General features: G+C 37.7%; 1 protein-coding gene across 3 annotated transcripts in view; it reads right to left on the minus strand.

Annotated features, from left to right (window-relative positions):
• Positions 1-4,234: 4,234 nt before the first annotated feature.
• CERK (ceramide kinase) overlaps positions 4,235-18,615 on the minus strand; it is a 41,290-nt gene continuing 26,909 nt past the window's right edge. For 2 of the 3 annotated variants that reach the window (XM_030480152.1, XM_030480154.1), the window contains exons 8-13: positions 17,662-17,814; positions 16,763-16,868; positions 14,363-14,433; positions 10,158-10,360; positions 7,876-8,084; positions 4,235-6,992 (exon numbers count right to left, since the gene is read on the minus strand). In XM_030480152.1, the coding sequence (XP_030336012.1) occupies positions 6,893-6,992; positions 7,876-8,084; positions 10,158-10,360; positions 14,363-14,433; positions 16,763-16,868; positions 17,662-17,814 (842 nt within the window). In that variant the 3' untranslated portion in view covers positions 4,235-6,892. The remainder of the gene's footprint in view (positions 6,993-7,875; positions 8,085-10,157; positions 10,361-14,362; positions 14,434-16,762; positions 16,869-17,661; positions 17,815-18,615) is intronic. The other variant, XM_030480153.1, reaches the window with a different exon arrangement.

Consider the following 18,615-nt stretch of genomic DNA (forward strand, 5'->3'; position numbering starts at 1 on the left):
CCTGGTACATACCAGGGTTTCCCAGCACCCACCTCAACATGTATGAGAGACATCAACTGCATGGTCATCAACAACACCTCCTCTTCTGATAAAATGTCTGTGGCCTTCGCCCAAAGATAATGGCAACCTGGTTTCCCGATGGATGTCTTCTGATTGCACCTCCACACGGCCCACAGCCTGTTGGTACTAAGACATCAGTCGATGTCAGTAGAAAAGGCGCTGCAGGGTCATCATGACCTGATATATGTTTCTCAGTCTTTATGAAGACAGCAGAGAAGCTTTCTCACCAGAGTAGCTTTAGAAGAAACATTAAAACCTCAGTAACTGTAGTTCCTTGCACAAAGAGCACAGGGAGGCATTTTTCACTTCAAGGAAGTTCTGGCTGTCACCATTGCGTCCTGGGACTAAAGGAATTCAAATATAGAAGTATCTGTTTCTCTTTCTGGATTGTCCCTGCCCATGGCAGGGGAGTTGGAACTAGCTGATCTGAAGGTCCTTTCCAACCCAAACCATTCTATGATTCTAAGATTCTATTAGTGATTTTGAATGGGTAAGCATTTTTTTCCTTAGCCCCCACCCACGCCAAGTGGAGAAAAGAGTTCTGGTATCTCAGCAGCTTTTGTTGGAAGGTAGAAATCAGAAACCCTGGTAGAAATCAATACAAGCAGCAGTAGCCTCCCATTCCCCCTGCTCCTGTAATTCAAGATGCTTTGTGTCAAGTCCCTTCAGTAAGAGACAGGGTGAATCAACAACCCTTTCATCACCTCCTTTTCTCTCTCTTTTAGCTTCAGTGAAAAAACTGAACAGAGTCTACTTTGTTAATAAATTCCTGCTGTGCTTTTTCACAGCAGTGTTACAGGACAGATTTATCCCAGAGCAGTGGAATTTCCTCCAACAAATGAAGGCAGGGCAGACAGCAATGGCCTTCAGTCCCAAAACCCAAGCAATTTACATGGGTGCAGTGCAACGTTTTGTTGACTGGGAGAGTGAGTTTGGACTGCTGAGCCTGCACAGCCACAGATCTTTTGATACTCCTGCTTACCTCATCCCTCTTCCGCAATAGTTCATCCAGAGGAAGCATCACTGCCTGCTGTTGCCAGTGCAGCAGCCTCAGGATGGACTCCTCCAAGCACAGACAGCCACAGGGCTGGGTTTTCTCCGCACTTCAGCTTCCCCCAGCAAATCTGTAAACTCTTCAATGCAGGAAAAAATACAAATCCTTCTGTTAGCTCAAAACTTTGCCTACAGAGGAGAACAAACAAGCAATCTGCTGTTCAGGTGAGAGAATACGCCGACGTTTACTCTTTTCTGATCCTGCTACCAATGTGTTGACGACTGGTAGTGGTTGAAAGCCTTTACTAGGAAATTGGAACCACAGCAACTCTCAGGTGTTCAGGTTTTGTCAGTGTCCTGGGTTCTTATCTCAACCTGTGGGATATATATTCTTTTGATTCTCCTCCCCATCCCTCCAGGAGCAAGGGGGAGGAAGAAAGGAGGGAGGGAGTGAGGAGCTGCATGGTTCTGAGTTACTGGCTGGTCTTAAACCACGACTGTCTGTTTTCCCTACAAAATTCCAGTGTTACGAGATGAAATGGAAATGGGAGGTTCCAATCACCTGAGGGCCACTTAATTGATTGGGTTGAATCTTCTTTGGCTCGGGGCAAGGCAGCATCTACCAGCAGTGTAACCCTCAGAGTAGTTATTAGAATCCTAGAATCAACTAGGATTCTATGATTCTAGGTTGGAAAAGACCTTTAAGATCATCAAGTCCAACCTCTAGCCCAGGACTACCATATCCACCACTAAACCATGTCCCTTAGGGCCTCGTTTGCACAGTTTTTGAACACTTCCAGGGACGATGATTCCACCACTTCCCTGGGCAGCCTGTTACCAATGCCTGACTACATTTTCAGTGAAAAAATGTTTCCTAATATCCAATCTAAACCTCCCCTGGCGCAGCTTGAGGCCATTAAATTCATTCAATGGGTACTGCTGAAGGGAGATACCCTTTCTAGTGCACCCATTGGAGCTTTAGACAGCATTCTGTGAAAACATAATGTCTAGGAACTAACAGCATGTGATTGAATTGAAGACTTTATGCAACTCCTCATTCATTTTTTGGAGCAACCCCGTCAATACCAGGTCTCCTCTTATAGTTTCCCTTCTTTGGTGGTAAACAGAAATCAGCTTCAAGCAGTTTTTCTTGATATTGATTTGTGCTTGAATATTGTGGGTTTTTTCCCTCTCTGTCTGAATATTAACACTGTTTAGGCAATAAACAGCAGACTCAGATGGAACACAGCATGGGTAGGGAATTTCCCCAAGGGCGAGACGTCCCCTATGCCCTCCAAGGACAGAGCAAGCATGCTTAAATACAGAGGGAGAGTCCGTTAAGTGAGCAACCAAAGCTTTCTAACTATAGAAATCTTTAAGCAATGTGCTCTGACAGCTAAAATGCTTTGCAGAATATACATTCTTGAAAGCTCAGAAGAACAGGTTACACAAACATCTATAGGAACAGCACAGGTATTTCTGTATGCAATCACTTTCTCTGGGAACTTTCCCTGACATTACAAGGTCTAGGAGGCAGACCCTTAGCTGGGGTGAGTTGCTGTCTCACCACCTTAACCTCAGTACCACTGACGTACTGACCCAGCATTCCTCCTTGCTGCCCAATCTCCTCTTTCCTAAAATGCAGCTGCTAAACATCACCATGAAAAATAAACATTTGGCAGATTGAATTGAGCAGTCATTTCAGAATGCTGCACATTGCTGCAGGAACCTGCTTTTATAATTCTCCTTTAGCATCTCTTCTAGCAATGCTGCTATGTGGGTAAAGTTTGTGGGTATAAACACAGGGCATGACACGTACTTACAACTGTCTGCCAGTTGTAAATAGTCAAACTTCTAGCCATCTACTCAAACCTTCAGCGCTAGCTTTACTGTGCAGCTGAAGTGCACGCGCCTGGGCAATGCTTTCCAGCAAAATAAATAAATGAAAATCTGTATTTTACGTTCTTATTTCTTTAAAAAATAAAAATTGTTTTGCAGTTGTTCTCTTTCATCCTTTCCAGAATTTGGTCTCTATGGCTTTCTTAATTTGCATCAACTTCTGTTATTCTTTTAGTATTTTTCCTTTATGAATATTTTTCCACTCCTACTTTTCCCCTGTTCTACACTACTGAAGTCTTCTCTACATGCAAAAAAAAAAAAAAAAACAAAAAAAAAAAAAAGAGAGAGAGAGAGAGAAACTCCTATTATTTATTGCTGGACGATTCCTATGAAACAAGGCACAAAATTGCATTTTAGGTGAAACAGCTACCAACAAATGCAAGTCACCCTTTCAGGCATGTAAGTCTTAAAGGAGCAAACACCTTTTGAAGACAACCTCTGGGCAATTTTGGTAGGTACATATTAGGGGTCATTTTTCAACAGCAGGAAATGGAATGAAAAAATTATTAATCCTCTCATTGCAGAGGATTTGAAAGGCATGACTGATTGCAGCATGAATGCCCCACCCCTTCTAATTAATGGGACTAGTCACACATTAATTAAGAACATGCATAAGTCTTTGCAAGGTGTACGTCATGTGCATGTCAGTGGGTGAGACAGAAGTCTGGGGGGACTGTCGCTTCATTATGGACAGAATTCATTTACCGCAACTTAAACATCAGTTAGAATCTATTGAATTTACTTAACTATCCTGTGGAAAATTACAAGTAAGAGCAATGTGACTAATGAGAATAAAAATGATGAATTCCTATTATTCATTCACTTCATAGGGATTACGGCAGGAATTCTAGGGAAATAATACTTCATTAATCCCCATCTATTTACTATATAATATAGTATAATACCTATTTTATACTTCTTGGAATTGCAGTTTTCTTCCAGTTTTTGTATTTTAATTTTTTCCATAATAATAACTCTAAATACTTACATTATAAAATCAAAACTAAGTTTCTTCTCCCCCTTCAATCTTTAGTTTACCTTTGCTGTGTTGCTTAGTTTTAGTGCAAGTCCAGCTTCACTAGTTGCTTTCCTTCACTCTCAGTGTTTGTCCACACTCGCCCCTGCTATAAAGCTGTAGTCAACCAAATGGAAGCTTACGAATTATTTCTCTACCTGGTTTAATCTGCCCATGTTGGTTACACTGAGCACGCTACTGCCAGATTTCTGTCAAACAAAGCTAAATATTTTTTCAAATCAAGTTGTGAAAAGAAGAAAACCACGGTATTGCTCTATGACAGTTTTATTTTTTCGATGAAATGCCCTAGCATCATAAAACAGAACTCGTTTTCTAATCTTGAAGCCAGCAAGATTGGGAAAAAAAATAATAATCAAACCTGGTTTTCCTATACATAATTTCTGTACTGAGACTACATTCTGAGAAAAAAAAACAACCTATAATTAAAATGGAAGCAGACATTACTTACACAGATCTCTTAAAATAAACTGGACAATGTTATACAGCTCACGTGGTGCTTTGCTACTATAATATGCTACAAATAGAATTATTCAAATGCAACTATACAGCTTTTCTATTACCTAAGACCTTTTCATTTTATTACGTTGTAATACCTCTATTATTTACTTCACACTTTATTACCATACTACGGAACGATCTTTCCTTCTTCTTTTCTGGTGGCTTGTTTCCCAGAAAGGGCGCCTTCACTGCAGCTTACTTCGAAACACCAAGCACTCAGTTTCGGGTATTAAAAATATCCAAAACATTTCAATATACATTCACAATGAGATTAAGCCTCTATTTTTCAGGTAAGGGTCTCATGACTTGCTAGCAAACTAATGGAAAGAGTTCGTTAGTATTCACTCCTGTTTTCACTTATGAGAAGGTGGATAGCTGGAATGCTTCATAAATACCCTCATCTGTTGGTAAGCTGAGTGTGCGCCATCATATCCTGCACAAGAATTACAGTTAGTTGAAGTCTGGGTTCTCTGACAATATTCATGGATAAACCACAATAACTGTAGAACTTCTTAAATGACACTAAAAAAAAAATTAATTGTATTTTTAGAACTGCATGATCTCATTTTCTATGGGGTTCTCAGTTCAAAAGTACTATTTCACTTATTAAACATGGCTTTAAAAAAACAGTATACGTAACATTTGTGTTACAAATGTCTGACAAACATTGGATCAATCAACACTTCAACTCATTGCATTAATAAGGAAAGTAAACAGCAGTACTTTTCCAAAAGTATTCAAGTATTTCCCTGAAATGCTATATAAAAAAACCCCAGATCCTAAACTTTGTATGGCTGTACTTTAAGCAAATATCATTTGCAAGTGCTTTTTGTCATATAGAGCAGTATGAATAATACTTTGTAGCAAAGATATAGCACACCATTTTGATATTACACAAAACTGGAATGTAAATAACTGCAATTAAAAAAAAAAATGCCATTTATAACAATTTTCAAGTGCTTCAGTAATAAACTGACCAATCACCATGGCTTACACAGACCAATGAGAGACATGAAAGTAATACAAGCTGAATGACAGAAGTGCCAATAAATATACATGAATAGAGAATCATTAACTGTTCAAATGCAAAAAAAACCCCAAAAACCCCTCAGATGCAATAAGTTGAAAGACAACTACACACTTAAAAAAAGATAGAAGAGAGGAGGGGCTAACTTCCTATATTCAAACAGGAATAAATCTGTACAACAGCAGCAAAATTTAGCCCCAAGGCCAGACACAGAACATGTATGTGCCTCAATACATAAATCCATACACAACGTAAAAAATCACTCCAGAGCTATAGATGGTAGTCTGTTTTTTGCTATAAAAACAAATCAGCACAGTGATTTCATGATTTATCAAATGCCAGTTTCTTCCCTTCACAAAACTAATTATTTTGTTTCATATTTAGTTAAATAAACATTACTAAAAAAAAAATTCCAATCAAATATTTTTAAAGTTAACATTCCAGCACCTTATTTCACAAAGACATTTTAACATCTGTAGTAGAATCTCTGAGGAATTGTGTACTGAAGAGGGAAGCTTTTCATATGTCTATTTTAGATATTTGAAAAAAAAATTTAAACTTGCTGGTGTTTCAGAAGAGATTTATATTTTCCTTTGCCTGTGCCTTCCTGGTATTACATAAGTATCCCTGCAAGTTGCTTGCAAGACATTTATTTCAGTCGCAGTGTGTGGTATTTGGTATCATCCAGTCTTAAAACCCTTTATCATCTCAAAAAGCATCATGCAAGGAAGCCTTTATAAATAGAATGTATACAATAAGGTATGATCTGTATACGGATGTGCTTTTATCTTTCAAAGTATTTCTAAACTCTTACTGTTATTACTTAAAGCCAGGAATGTGTGTTTGAATTGCATTGATAAGTTGCAAGGTATAGTCAGAATCACAAAATGAAAAATTTTACTAAACAAAGATGTGAATGACAACACTGTTGTCCAGCATTTAAGCCGCATGCAACTATGGAACACCCCCAGCAAAAGACATCTCTTCAGACTCTGAAAATATCTTGTCTTGATCTCTTGGTTTGATGACAGTCAAATGTTTTGTAACATTTAGATATTATTGCAACACAACTGCTACATTAGCTCTGTAGAAAAGTATGGAGAATTTATCAGTCATCATGATTACATAGATATATATATGTCAATTCTCTCTTTTCTAACATAACTTAGATTACATTGCTCCAAGGTATATTTTAATGATTACATTTTTTAAAAAATGACACAATGCAATAAGATGTCTAAAATTAAAATGAAGCCATAAAAAAACCTCAAAACAACCAAACCTAAAAGTTTAAAATACTTGTCAATTTGACTAAAATGCATATTTACTCAAGTTCCTTGAGCTTTCATTTTTACTTCTCCCCATTGGAGGAACAATGTCTATAGTAATTGCTCAACATTACTCTGGCTGTAGGCAGCTTCATCTTTACAGTTTTCCTCGATTCCCCTTGCAAATAGTTTCATTAACTGGCGGTGAACCCTGGAAAACATAGAAATCAATTAATGAGAAACAAATGCGTACTACACATTTAATTTTAATAATCCATTAATTTGAAGCAGTTGGACAAAGTTCCTTGCTCCAGACTACAGAAAATGAGCTCTCACCCTTGATACAGTCCCTTCCTGCAAAGAAGGTTGGATGCTTTCACATATCCATCACTTCAGTTATTCCTGTTTTCCACCCACAGAGTTCTATGGGGCACATAGACGAGCTGATCTTATACAATACACAATATTTATAAAAATCACTTTTGGACTGCTAAGTGATGATGTTTAATGGACACACTTGCATGTAAATGTTATGTATTATTGCTTCCCTTTGTTCTAAAAACAGCAAACAAAACCAATCAACCAAAAAAACCCCAGCACTCCAATCAAAAAAGCCCTTCAGATTTTTCAAATTCCCTTCTAATTTGATTATTTGCACAACTGCAAACTTCTTTCTCCATATGCCAAGGCTGGAGATAAGACTCAGTGCTGTGTGTCAAAAAATACGAAGTATTGGACACACTCATCTGTAAGACAATGATGCTTAAAGTTTATGTTTAATAGGAAAAGCTATTCCTCAGAGTAATAAGGTACTCTGCTCTTTTAGAAAGAATCCTCCCAACACAAGTATGTATCAGTTCGTACAAAGTAAGTATGACTCCAAAGGTAGGGCCATCCATCTTTCTCAGAGTGATCACTTACAGTTATTCTCTGGAAAGGACTCAAAAAAGTACATCTAAAAAAAGTTTATTATCAGAAGACCAAAATTTCCTATGCAGAGGCACCTTTTGGGGATGTCTCTATGAGCATCTTTAAAATCAATGAAAAGGCTTGATGTTTTCCGGTATATGGAGAAAAATAATCTCAATGCTTACCTCACTTCAATTGCTGAACTCTCCAGAGTTTCTCCATCACAATTCCAGGTGCTATTAGCAATATTACAGCAACAGGCTGGATGATCTCTGCAGAACTGGCCAAAACGTTTCTTTCCCATGTCCGTGACATTGCTTTCGTTGTCTTCTGAAAGCTTTGAAGTAAATTGAAAACTCTTCACCCGATGAACATCTACAAATGAGAAGTCAAACTACAAAGAAAAAAACAAATCAAAACAGGCAATTACAATTAGTTAAACACATTTGATGTGTAAAGCAAGTCAGTGTGCAGCATTCTGTACTCAAGTCTGTCCACTTCAATTTTCTGGAGGAGCTTATCTGAGGTAGAGAGTGATTTTTGTTTTTAAAAAGCTGCACGTCAGAAACAATAAAGCCAAACTGGAACATTACTTTTCAAGGGTCCTCTTCAAGTGTCCATGTTATAGATAATCAGGTAACAGGTTTTGTGATTATAAGTAAATGGGGTATAAATACCCTATAAAAACTGTCATAACATGGAATCGAAGTCAAAAAGGTCTGGATTGGATCTTTGTACCATCCTCAGGACCTGTTCAACTACAGCCCTTAAGACACATGGGCTTTTCTGAAAGCCTTCTGCTTCTGCATTTGGAACAATGTCCTGAAGGTGAGAATTCCATGGCAGCGTGATCACATCACAGAGCTGGGTGTATAGGATAAAAAGAATAGAGGGCAATATTATTACCTTCTAACAAAATGAAAATATTTTTAACTAGTTAATTCAGCCAGAAAAAGTAGGACAGTTAAAAGATTGCTCTTAGAGGATGCAGACTACAGTATCATAAAAATGCTTTAAAACAGGCTTCATAAATTAAAGGAGCAAACAATTTAGAGGGTGCCCCTCATACTTTGTTAAGTTTTGAAACAGGGTTTCCCACTATTATGGTAGACACTAACCTGAAGTGAGGACGTATATACCACCCTGCATTTAATCTACGCTGCAAAACCAACATATCACAGAGAGAAACAGTTAGGAAGCGCTGGAAAGGGAATGGCCACAGTAACAAATCACAAAAAGCATCAGATTTGAAGGGACCTCCTAGGTCTTAAGTTCCCTCAGCTTTTAGCCATAAAAAAAGCTGTCAAATTGTCAAATTCCACTCGTGGAAGCAGTGGCTCATGGATGCAATGAGGCTCACTCATCAGTGTGCTAGTCCAAACAGCTTAGTTGCAAAAACTGGTATCCACAGCTGCACAGAACCACCCATGAATGCTCTCATGTCTCAAGTCTAAGCAGAATGTACTTGCTTGATAAATGTTGAATCCAGTTTGAAAGGTAGCCAAGGAAGGCTTCAAATAATCAAAACCATCAAGAGAGCAGCAAGAGTGAGTGTGAAGGAGTGAAGGGAAGAATAGGAGACTGAGAATAGCAGGAAGGAGGAAAACAGACACACGCAATGTCCCAGGGAATGGTAATGAGAAAATACAGGAAAGAGAATTTATACTAATTCTTTTACAGAGGAGGAAGAATAGCATCATAACCGAGTGAGATTTATTATTGCTTTTATAACTGGATATGACATTAGTCCATTGTTCAAATAATTTCCACACATGTTAATATCATCAGGTTGTGACAAATACTAAATGTGTGTGTTCACAGCCATAGCTCTGGTTTCAACAGATACTACAATCCAAAGCAGAGATGAATCTTCCCTTGTAGTTTATCCTGACAGCTACAACATACACAAGGAATAATTTTAAAGCCAAATGAATAAAGCTTATATCCTGGTCACATATATGCAGTAAAATTCTGCCAAAAGCCTGCACTTTACAACACAACAAACAAGTTACAGTTCTGCTAACTTTCTTCTAAACCACATTTTCATACAGTTTACACAAAGTGATTTATTATTCTTCACTACATCTTCTACCTCAGCTATGTTGCACTGCTGTGAAAAGTTTTTCATGACAAATACATGGGGGCACAGCTCTGATGAAATCACTGTAAATATTGGCCGAACAACAAATATATGGGAAATGTTACAAAACAGAATTCAGTTAGGAAAAGTGGACTTTCATTAGAATGCTATAGCCAAACACTTGACTTAGATAGAATGATTTTATTGGTTTTTTTGTAACAGTACACATGATGAGATTATGTCACTCAAAATGCATAAACTTTTTTTAAAAAACAAAAAAACCCCCACAGACCTGCTTTGTAAATGTTCTTTTTTTTGTATCTAAGAATATGAATATTTACAACTTAGACTGACTCTGGAGAATTCATTGCCAAAGGGAATACACACCTGATCATCCTGGTTTGTATGTCTGACAAGATACCGTAGAAAATCAAATCTTGAGCATTTACGAACTAGAATGAGGTCAGCTGAACCATCTGCCAAATGAGCTGCTGGTGAAAGACCTTTCGGACTTCGTGGACAGGCACAGCTCATATTTACTGCATTAATGGCTAGAAATTTCCCTTTAATAACCTTCCATTCTTCTTCTTCTGGAACACATCAATAAAGGCGTGTAGATAGGTTATGATTTGATCTACTCAGAAGAACACTAAGAAGCAACTATTCTTGGCAACTTACAAGTTTATACCGGGCACATTCATGTACTGTCAATAAATATATAAAATAAACTGCATTTTTTTAAAATAAATCTATTTTTCATATACTAACAGAGAAAGTTTCTTTCTCCCTTCACAGACTCTGATTATCTACTAAAACTGCTCACCATTTCTGACATATGCACATCAGATTCAGGATCAATGTTATTTGGTAGTCTGTTTCCACCCCAATTCCAAATGCCTGAAGATTAATACTATTAACAGAGTTGAACTTTCCTGTGCATAAATCTTTACAGATTTCTGGAAACCAGTACAAAAGTCTGTTTTCAACATGACAGTATTCTGTTAGAGATCAGATCTAGACCAAGAGGCAGAGGAATTTTCTAGAACAAAGAAACAGCGGTAGGCACTGCATAGAGTTGTCATCTAACCTGTATTTTCTTGAATATGGATAAAAATAGATTAAAAAATGCCTTTGCATTTTTAGATTACACATAATTGCCTTCCTCACTGCAAAAAAGAAACAGCCATAAAGCAGCCATAACACTTCTATTCTCCTCTCAATATGAGTGGATGCAGATATTTCAAACAAACAATTCCATAGCAGTAATGATTGCAGAATTGTCTATGAAGCTACATGCAGTTCTAAGACTGGAGTTCAGGAGTGAAGTGCCATTGTTACCCACTGATGTGGGTAAAATTAAGAAATGAACAGAAAAAAATATTAGTTTGTTTATATAAAGTTACTGAAGTTTAATCATCAAACCACAGCAAGGTTGAGGTTTTGAGGCATATTAACTGGTACGGACTTAGTAATCTAACATTATTCAGATCCCCACATTTGGGTTAACATAGTTATTTTCAAGGTGCTTCTCTGATGGGACTATAGATGATATTTATGCTATATATTTCATGTCCTGAAATTCTGCTGTTCTTTACTGTCTTAGTTTTAGGAACTTCGCATCTACTTTAAAGATTCATTTTTTACAACTGTGTAAGTAATTTTGAACCTAAAGCCTATGATGCATTCATTTTGAATTGATCTCCTCCAAGCTTTATACATCAGAAAAAGAAGAAAAAATAAGAAAAAAAAGTTTGGAAAGTATGGTGTATTTGTTCTTTGCTCTTTGAACTTTACTTGCTTCCTTGAATTTTTATTCATTGGAACTTCTTACTATACACTCTTCAGCAACAGAAGCAAGAAAAACAGAATTCCGGGAAAAATAGAGTAGGATTATAATGTGACAAAAGACTTAAAGGAAACAAAAAACTTTATTCTTTTTCCATCTACACTATCCTATCTCCTGACAAACCAATCAGTAATAGCGAGAAAAAAAAAAATGCAGCTCTTGAGTTCAAAATTTTCACATCAATTGCCAGAGTGGTTTTAGAATTGCTTGCTTTACTGCTGTTCTTTTTATGTTGCTTTTAAACAGTACAATACAGGAAGAAATGATTTAAATCAGATTCAAAATGCATGTCTTAAGAGAGATGAGAAAGACTTGAATGTCAAACTACAGAATGACACTGTTCAGGCTCCAGGCAAATGACGAGGCCCTGCTCAGAGATGAAGGTAACTCAACAGAACATAAGAAACTATTGCAAATGGAAACATTTGCACCCAGAACTATACAAGTCTTATTTACAAGAAAACCAGTCATTTTCTGATATACAAACAACAAAATAAAACAACACCCTTTACTGATAAATCCTTTTGTTGTTTATCTGAGAAACATTAATAACTTAGTCTACAGTGTGTCTACACATGTGTTAACTTTTAAGGTATGCTCACTGCAATAAATAAGCCTCAAATTACCTAAGGGAGAATGCTTATGAATTTTAGTTTAATAGGTTGTTTTCACCTGGTGGGAAAAGCACCATTCAGTATAAATTTCAGTATGTTACTCAAAAAAAAAAAGCTTCACCGTTCCAGTAAGAATGAAGTCAGAGTATTTATCACATTTTAGATGACCAACTGCTTTCATAACCATTCTGTGGTGTGCATCACTCTAATAGCACAAATAACTCGCCAAATAACAATCTTTCATACAATAGAGCAATCATAAGCTCATTTCAACTGTCTACTGCGTATATATGCATGGCAAATTGCTGAAATCAGCATAAAGTACTAACACTCATTGTTTACTCAGCACATGCACATAGACTTCTGCACAACACAAAGAAATATGTTCAGAGACAGCCAATGTAAGCATCCTTCTAAACTTATCTGAATTGTACACAAACCAAGTACACAATGAGAGAGTCAGCCAACACACCCTGCTGAGTACAAAGCTTGTCTGAGGTAGTGATTTAAAATCCTTTTCATTGCGAATCAAGAGTAGCTGATAGTTACTGTTTGCTTACCAGTACTAAATAGAGAAGAGACTGGATTGCAAAGAAAGCTAGCCAGCAGAAGTAAAATGGATTTAAGTAAACAATATCCTACATAATTATCTGCTTAATGTCTTGTGCAACGCTGGCTAAAGCAGTCTTGATTGCTTGCTAACCTGTGGCTTTCTTCTGCCTGTGCTCCATCAAAGCTAACAAAATGGCAGATTTAAAAACCAAACCAAACAACGCCCCCCCCAACAATAACAAAAAACCCCCAGAAACAAAAGAAAAAAGCTTAGTAATTTCGAAATACAGTTATTTCTCAAAAACATAGATTTTTTTTCCTTACCAAAACCCCTACTATCACATTTAGCTCCTTGGAAAACATTATGTAAAGCAATTTCTTCAGCTAAATCTAGGCATAAATTAAAACAACTCAAGAAATACTTCATCTGCCCATCTGCTGACTACATCAAAGATCTAAAAGCAGTAGCTGGGATAGAAGCACTATATATAAGCATGTGTAAGAGGAATTCAAGTTGGCATAGAAATCTATATACAGTCTTTATGGCACCAATGAATCTCTATAGTATGATGATACTTTTTTTGCTAACAAATGTCTAGAACCTGGCAAAGATACTGTGCAAAATAACTGTAATTATAAGAATCTAGGTCATAAGGGCCAATGATTGTGTCAAGAAAATTATGGCTTTATGCACTGGGCTTTACAAGAAAAGAAAAAATAGAGTAAAGGCAGAAGCAAGCACCCATGGGAAGGCTGCCTGCTGTTTAATGAAGGGTTTATCCAAGATGACAAACTGAGACCAGAAGCAAAACTCAGCCAACTGAATCCGTATCTCTTGCTCCAGCAAGGCCACAAGTGCACCCCAATAGGACACAGTAGTCAGACAAAGATACAACTAGGAGGATGACAGCATAGAATCCAGTATATTGACAGTTGTTTTACTGAACGGAAGGAAGAGTTATGCCTATAAGAAAAAACATGGAAGTGTGGGCAGGGGTTGGAACAGGAGGAAAAAGAGAAAGTAAGGATAACATAACAAGAGAAAGAGGAGAGAAGTCTCATTTATCATTTATACTGAGTATTGGTGGGGTATTGTACAGAAATACTTCAGGCCACTAGATTGTTACTAGTTGTCCAAGTTCACTGCCTCATATTTTCTCACTAAACAGCTTTCCATAGGGTGACTTTTGCACTAGAAAACACAGATTTTTAAACCAGATCTATTCTAAAAGCTATCTTAATGAACTGCTTCCTTCTGTACTATGTCACAGTTTATCAGTTGAGCCCTTCTCACAAAAAGAACAGAGTCTTAGCTCACAGAATATATCTTACTTGAGGAAAAGAAACCAAACCCATTGAAATATACAAGCGACTAGTACAATTTATCAGAATTTTCTGAGGTTTGGATGGAGGAGACACCTTACATATTTTCCACATATTTACATGTATTTTTCTTAAAGAAACAATATAACTCACAATAGTTAAAAAAAACAGAACACACACACACACTTGAACTGATATATTCTGAAAAATAATAATTTGTATAATATTACACTATCTTACTTTTTCTGACAAATTACCTTCATGTTTTAATCCACACTGCTTCTGCTGTTGTGCCAGTTGTTGCTCACTTTTCTTGCAAATGTAACATCTGAAAACAAAAATACCACTCAGTTCCTGAAAACAGAACTATTATTCAGTTCAACTTTTTTGTTTTACCCAATCATTACAAGGTCTCCTCACCCCAAGATGTAGCATGGCCAACTGGCCAATCTATGAGGTTGGCCTTCCTTGCTGCACGCAAACACTGCTAACTCAGGCACAGCTGTTGTGCACCAGGATCCCAAAGTTCTTTTCATCAGAGCTGCCTTCCTTGCCAGTCAATGCCCAGTCAGTACTATTGCATGAGACTACTCACCCCGGGATTCATGATGTTTACCTCTCCTGAGCTTCAGGAGCTTTCTACTGGCCATTTCTTCAGCCAAGGTGCCTCTGAATAGCAGCCCTGACTTTCAACATGTCAACCACTCCTCCCAATCTGGTACTATCCATAAGACCACTGAGAGTGTAGTCTCTGCCACCATTCCAGTCATTAATAAAGATGTTACACATCTTTATTATTAGCCCCAGTATTGATCCCCCAGGGACACCATCAGTAATCAGCTGCCAGCTGGTCTTTGTATTCATAACCTTTCTAGTAGTCTTGCCAGCTCTCCACCCATCCACTAATCTAGACCACATCTCAACATTTTGGTTTTAATACTACAGAAAACAGTACCAAAGGCCTTGGTAAAGTCAAGGTAAGTAACACCCACCATTTCCCGCTCATTCACAGGCCTTTGGTACCTGTAAAGCCTGGAGGCAGACAACATCAGTGGAAATTGGGGCAAAGGAGTAATTTTCTCTTACTTTTCCATATCTTCTATCACTAGGTTCCCCATACTACTAAGCAGCAGGCCCAAAGGTCCTTTAGCTTTTTGTTTTGATTGTTATACTTTTATAATCCCTTTGTAAGAAGTAACACCCTTCACATCCCTGGTTTCAACTCCACCTGAGCTTTGGCTTTCTCAGCTCCATCCCTGCATGTTTAGGCTATGCCTCTGGGTTCTTTCAAAGTAACCCATTCCACTTCTACCTTCTCTTCTCAGATACTTGCTCATTCATGTTGGTTTCTATCATGCTTATTCAAGTTTCTGCATATCAAAATGGGCTGTTCCTTTGCTTTGAGGAATTACGAACTCTCCTGGGCCTCTGTCCTCCAGGGCAGTCTCCAATGGAATCTTGCCAAGATTCCTGAATAAACCAAAATCTGCTCTCCCAAAGATCAGGGCTGCTTTTTTGTCTTGCTTCCTTCTCTCAGGATTTAAACTCTATAATCTCCCAGTCACTGCTGCCCTCAACTGTCACATCCCCCACTTTCCTGTTCTGTAACAAGACCAGCAGAGCACTTGTCCTAGTCAATTTGTCAATTACCTGCATGATCACTGTCATCACCACACTCCAGAATTCTCCTCAACAGCTTGTACCCAGCTCTATTTCCCTTCCAGCAATTATCAGGATGTATAAAATCCCCCATGAGGCAGCGGGCACTCTTTACTCCCTGACTGAGACCGGGATGACAGCCTTCTCCCTCTGGAATGTCTCCTGCATCAAGGCACCTGATGGATCAAATAGTTTCTCCAGCTAGTACTAGAGACCATGATCTGTAGCATGTCATAGCACTAACACAGCAGAGTCTCAACAACTTCCATGTAGTTTCTGGCCAAAGTTTCTGGCTCCTTGGCATCCTGCTGTGCTATTTGCTCCTGTGACAACTACTGTATCTCTGATAGATACATTCATACATAAAGAAGAATGATAAACACTATTGTATAACTTCAAGCAGGTAAAAGCAAAGAGAAAGGAAGGAACACTGGGAGATTGAGGTAGGCCCCCTGGTTGGAGAAACAAGCGAAAAATAACACACAGAATTTATAAAGCATTGCAGTTGTCTACAAAAAAAGTGCTAAATAGAGTGATTACTGAGAGGACATATCCTCAGGACAAGCCATGCCAGCTGCTGTCATGGCACCAAAACAACCACTAAAATTACTAGATCCAATTACAGTGTGAACATTTGAGAACTTCTGAATAATTATTTCTATTTGTAGAAGCGATGAGGCATCCAGACATTTAATTTATCAGCAGTAACACAGCATAGTACCCTCAGCACTTTGTAACTGGGTACCATGCTGCTATATTGGGCACTGCTCTTCATTTAAAACTGGGGGAGGAGGGGGACCAGCTAACAAAATGTTATTACATTTTATGTTTTGTTTACTGACCTAACAACATGGTGTTCTCTTTAATAAAGTCAGTAAACTTTTTTTACCAGCTTGTGTCTTTCAGAGTAAGCGTTCTGATATTAGAAACAACATTTCTGTGACATCTGTTTATGTGCAGGCTTCATGTCAAATATCCAGAGTTAAACATTAGCCTACCCTGTTCTGCAGGTATATTTATCTCGTGGAGATCCCAGTGTGTGTTTTGCTGGTTGAAATGAAATTGTTCCTTCATAGTAATGATGAGTAAGGAAAGTCTTGACGCCTACATATATATATAAAAAAAAGTATTAAGCAGCATTAAGTCATCATAAATCCACATTGCAAACACCTCTGCACACAGAGAATCATAGAATGGTTTGGGTTTGAAGGGACCTTCATAAGAGGAGAGTAGAGGGGCAGAATCACCTCCCCTGACCTGCTGGTCACACTCCTTTTGATGCAACCCCCTCAACTTTGTAACATTTGCCAACAGTGCCATTACTATTTGACATCTTCAAAAGCCAACTAACATTTTAGCTATACATCACTATTGAGTCTTAAAATTGGCCTAAACTACTTAAATTCTGCTTTCGCATCTTCTTTCCCTAACACAAAACAAATCAAAGAAAGCAAAAAATACTTTCCAGCAGTATAGGATTTACCCAAATATTGGCTAACCAGGCTAAACTGCTCATCTCTCTCTACGATCAGTTCTGGAAGAACGACAAAATTAGCAATTAATTCAGCTGAATGCCCAAGACAGAGGAGTTCTTACCTCTCTCTGATTGAAAAGTATGTCAAAATGATTAGCATAGAAGAGTGATTACTTTTTAGGCAGCTATCACTAAGTGCCATATATTCAACACAACTTCAAGGAGCACATTGTAAATGTTGTCCTCAAAGTTATGGACCTTTACATAATGTGATCCAATGTACTTGGTACTACAAGGAGTTGAAAATCAGGTTTAGTCTGTTTCTGATGTTTAAAAGCTTCAGAGAAGGTTGGTTTGGAGAGAACATCAACTGTTCCGATATATTTATGTGCTGACAAAAAATGCAATAATGACACAAGTTACCTGAGTAGTCATATCTCATTGGACCCATCCACCGCTTCTTTTCACTATCTTTTAATATATCTCCATAAAAACCGTAACCCAGCAATGACACAAAGTACTTCAAAAATGTGTTGTTATGATGTACGGAAGAGACATCCAGAGGCTGACAGTCACCTATGAAAATTAGAAGTGCAAGGCTGTATTATGGCTTATTTTGTTTGCAGTTGCAAAGGATAGTAACCTTAATGTTACGAAATTTTAAAAAATAAAAAATACGTTGTATTTATATCATAACATATGTCACATATCCATATATATTTCTTATACATGCAGAAAGGGAAAATAATTTTTAATACTAATTTCACTAATATTTAAAAAGCATTAAGCACTAAGTGAGAAGAGGTCAAAATGCTAAAAATATATAATGAAGAATTTACATTCATTTACCATGTAGCAGTAGGAGGGGATGTTATAGAAGGGATCAAAGCGATCTATATATCTACTGGATACTACTTAATCCTGTATGTCATTCTATCAGAGGATATGTCATGCTATCAGAGGATAATTCAGTCTGGAAGGGGCCTTAGGAGGTTTCTCATCAAACCTATCACTCCAAGCAGGTTCAGCTATGACATCAGATCAGGTTATGCAGGGCTTACTCAGTCAAACCCTGAAAATCCCTAAGAACAAAGCATATACCACCTCTCTGATGTCCTCATAGGGTAATCTTTGGAGTGGTAGTGGGCTTGGGTTGGGGGGGGTGGGTATGTATATTTACATTTAATAATCCAACTAAAGTTCATTCATCTTTCTAAACTTTGTTCAATGGCCTAAACTCTACACATGCTGAACAGAGTTAACCATAGGTTAGTAATAGAGAAGCACATGCATAAACCTTTGAAACACCAGCTCCTAAAACTGTAACTGTTAAACATACAAGTGATCATGAAATAATGGTCATTACGCTTACACAAC

Source organism: Strigops habroptila, chromosome 3 (assembly GCF_004027225.2).
Source record: "Strigops habroptila isolate Jane chromosome 3, bStrHab1.2.pri, whole genome shotgun sequence".
Classification (NCBI taxonomy): domain Eukaryota; kingdom Metazoa; phylum Chordata; class Aves; order Psittaciformes; family Psittacidae; genus Strigops; species Strigops habroptila.